General features: G+C 46.6%; 1 protein-coding gene across 1 annotated transcript; it reads left to right on the forward strand.

The window, feature by feature from the left end:
- LOC149380872 (uncharacterized) lies at window positions 1-1,027 on the forward strand. The gene is made up of 2 exons (XM_089601233.1): window positions 1-201; window positions 266-1,027. The coding sequence occupies exons 1-2, from the start codon at window positions 1-3 to the stop codon at window positions 1,025-1,027; spliced, it is 963 nt and encodes a 320-aa protein (XP_089457359.1).
- The last annotated feature ends 2,346 nt before the right edge of the window (window positions 1,028-3,373 follow it).

The raw sequence follows: 3,373 nt of genomic DNA on the forward strand, positions 1-3,373 counted from the left end.
ATGGCCAGGACACCTGGCATGAGACCTTACCGAAACAATGAATGGAGGAAGCCTTCAGGTGCTCCAGAACACGCCTTTAACGTAAATGACGAGGGAACTTCCGAAGGAGGCACCCCGAAATGGCCGCGTGATAAGAAAAAGTACTGCGATTTCCACAAGAACTACGGACATGACACTCTAGATTGTGTCGTGGTTCGGAAAGTACTTATCGAAAAGTACAAAAAATGGAGAACTAAAAAATGTCGATCTGGGACCACCGCCCCAGAAAAAGGAATTTAACAATTCCAGAGCCCTAGGAAATCCCTCCCCAAAAAGGGGAAGGGCAAAGGAGGAAGATAACGACGTGCCCCAAGCGAAACTCCGAATCAACTATATCATGGGAGGTTCAAAGTTTTGCAGGGATAGCGTGAATTCGATTAAGGCATACCAATGCCAACTTAAAGGTACACCGAGGTCACTTGGGTACCAGAAGGTAGAAGATACCACGATCTCGTTCAACAAGGACGACACCAAAAGGCTATACGGACCCCACGACGACGCTTTAATCATCGAACTCGAAGTGGGTAACTGCGTAGTAGCCAGGATCTTGGTTGACAGAGGGAGCTCTGTAGATGTTATATTCAAAACCACTTTGAATAGGATGAACATCAAGGAAGCTGAAATCGAACACAAACACAACCAGCTAACCGGGTTCAATGGGGACGTGACACACTCTATAGGAATCATTGAACTCCCCGTGCGGGCCGGAGACGTAAACCGGATGGTCGAATTTACCGTACTTGACTGCCCATCCCCGTTCAACGCTATCATCGGAAGACCCTGGATACACGGGATGATGGCGGTACCATCAACCTACCACCTATGCGTACGTTTCCCGACTCCCAACGGGATACAAGAAATCAGAGGGAGCCAAAAGGCATCCCGAATTTTCTATATGAATAATCATAAAAGGATCGTCGAAAAGCACCAACCAAAAGAGAAAGATTCGGAAGGTCCATCCGGCGAAGAAACCAACGGAGGCCAATAGCAATAAATGGCCATCGGAAACGAGATCACCCATCCCTCTCCGATGGAAAATTCAGAGGGGAAAGACGAGCCTAGTGTAGAGTCGATAGTACAAATTCAGGTCGACGGAACTGACCCCGAGAGATGCGTGGGCATCGGGGCCAAGTTGAAAGGAAGAATACGCCGAGAATTAATAGCATTCTTGAAGAAAAACAAGAAGACGTTTGCGTGGACGACAGAGGACATGCCAGGTATAGACCTCGAAATCGCAGCACATCAACTCAACGTCGACCCTAGTTATAAGCCCGTAAAACAAAAGCGTAGAAAACTCGGCCCAGAGAGGGCTAAGGTGGTCAACGAATAGGTGGAACGACTCTTAAAATCCGGTTTAATACGCGAAGTAAAATACCCCGATTGGCTCGCCAACACCGTTGTCGTTGAAAAAGAACGGTAAATGGCGCGTATGCGTCGACTACACCGATCTAAACAAAGCTTGTCCTAAAGACACCTTTCCGCTACCACACATCGAATGCTTGGTGGAAGCCACTGCTGGCCATAAAATATTGTCATTTATGGATGCATTCTCAGGGTATAACCAAATCCCTATGCATCCAAATCATCAAGAGAAGACTGCTTTCACAACTGACAAATGCATCTATTGTTATAAGGTGATGCCTTTCGGGCTCAAAAATGCGGGAGCCACATATCAACGATTAGTGAACAAAATGTTCGCCGACAAAATAGGAACGACGATGGAAGTCTACATCGACGATATGTTAGTAAAATCATTACGAGAAACAGATCACGTCTCACATTTGGAAGAATGTTTCAAAGTCCTGAACAAATACCAAATGAAGTTAAACTCATCCAAATGTACCTTCGGAGTATCTTCCGGGAAGTTCCTTGGATACATGGTAACTCAAAGAGGGATTTAGGCAAACCCAGACCAAATACAAGCACTCCGAAGTTTGCCTTCCCCCAGGAACAAAAGAGAAATCCAGAGACTAACGGGACGCGTGGCAGCCCTTAGCCGATTCATTTCTCGATCGACTGATAAATGTTTGCCTTTCTATAAGCTCTTAAGAGGAAACCAGAAGTTCGAATGGACCGAAAAGTGCGAAGAAGCGTTTGAGCAACTAAAACAATACCTGGCCGAGCCTCCGATCTTAGCCAAACCCGATGTGGGAGAGCTCCTCTACTTGTATGTCGTCGTATCGCACACCGCGGTTAGCGGAGTACTCGTCAGAGAAGAACGAGGAGACCAAAAACCAGTGTTCTAGATAAGCAGGTCACTCGTTGACGCCGAGACAAGATATCCAGCAATGGAAAAATTAGCTCTGGCCATCGTCACAGCGGCTCGAAACCTGCGACCGTACTTTCAATCCCACTCGATAGTGGTGATGACCACTCAACCTTTGCGCTCATTTCTCCACAGCCCTAATGAATCGGGTAGATTAACCAAATGGGCCGTCGAGTTAAGTGAATACGATATCGAATATCGCATTAGAACCTGCGCGAAGTCACAAGTTCTAGCCGATTTCCTTATCGAGCTCCCCGCGAATGAAAGCGAGACCACGACGACCGCCGGAATTTGGACCCTCAAAGTCGATGGTTCCTCCACAAAACAAGGGGCTGGGATTGGGATACACTTGGTATCGCCGCACGGAGAAGTGATTGAACAATCATTCTGCATGGATTTCACCGCCTCAAACACGAAGCCGAATATGAGGCACTAATCGCAGGATTGCGCCTAGCAAAGGCTGTGGGAGCAAAATTCATATCCGCTTTCTGCGACTCGCAGCTCGTTGCGAATCAAATTAGCGGAGAGTTTGAAACAAGAGACGAGCGTATGGAGGCATACGTACAATTAGTAAAGGAAATGACATATTAATTCGAAAAATTCGAATTAACCCGCATCCCTAGAGGAGAAAAGACCACAGCTGACGCCATCGCCACCTTAGCTTCAACGTTAGACCCTACAGTAAGCCGAATCATACCGGTCGAGGCAATAAAACAATCTTTTATCACTACCAAAAGCGCAAGCATAATGGTGATAATAGAAGAGAGGGGCTGGAGAAGGGATATAATCAGATGTATCTCCGAAGGACACACCCCGACAGATAAGCAATTGCGCCGAAAGCTAATTAGCCAAAGCGCAAGATTCTCCATAATAGACAGAGTGCTTTTTAAAAGAAGTTTCTCCGGAATATACTTACGATGCATAGGAAAAGAGGAGTCCAAGCACATCATTTCCGTAATACACGAAGGAGAATATGGGAACCACGCGGCCGGACGGGCCCTAACTGTTAAATTAAAAAATCAAGGGTACTTTTGGCCAACCATGGTCGCCGAATGTGAACAACACTCA

Source organism: Urtica dioica, chromosome 11 (genome assembly GCF_054948205.1).
Source record: "Urtica dioica subsp. dioica isolate 48M chromosome 11, U.dioica_male_clone48M_v1_H2, whole genome shotgun sequence".
NCBI lineage: Eukaryota > Viridiplantae > Streptophyta > Magnoliopsida > Rosales > Urticaceae > Urtica > Urtica dioica.

What these genes read in the sequence shown, in the direction of transcription:
- LOC149380872 (XM_089601233.1), top strand. Translation starts at nt 1, where the DNA reads ATGGCCAGGACACCTGGCATGAGACCTTACCGAAACAATGAATGGAGG. An exon ending in ATTGTGTCGTGGTTCGGAAA is followed by an intron (nt 202 to 265) that starts GTACTTATCGAA and finishes CCACCGCCCCAG; the next exon opens with AAAAAGGAATTTAACAATTC.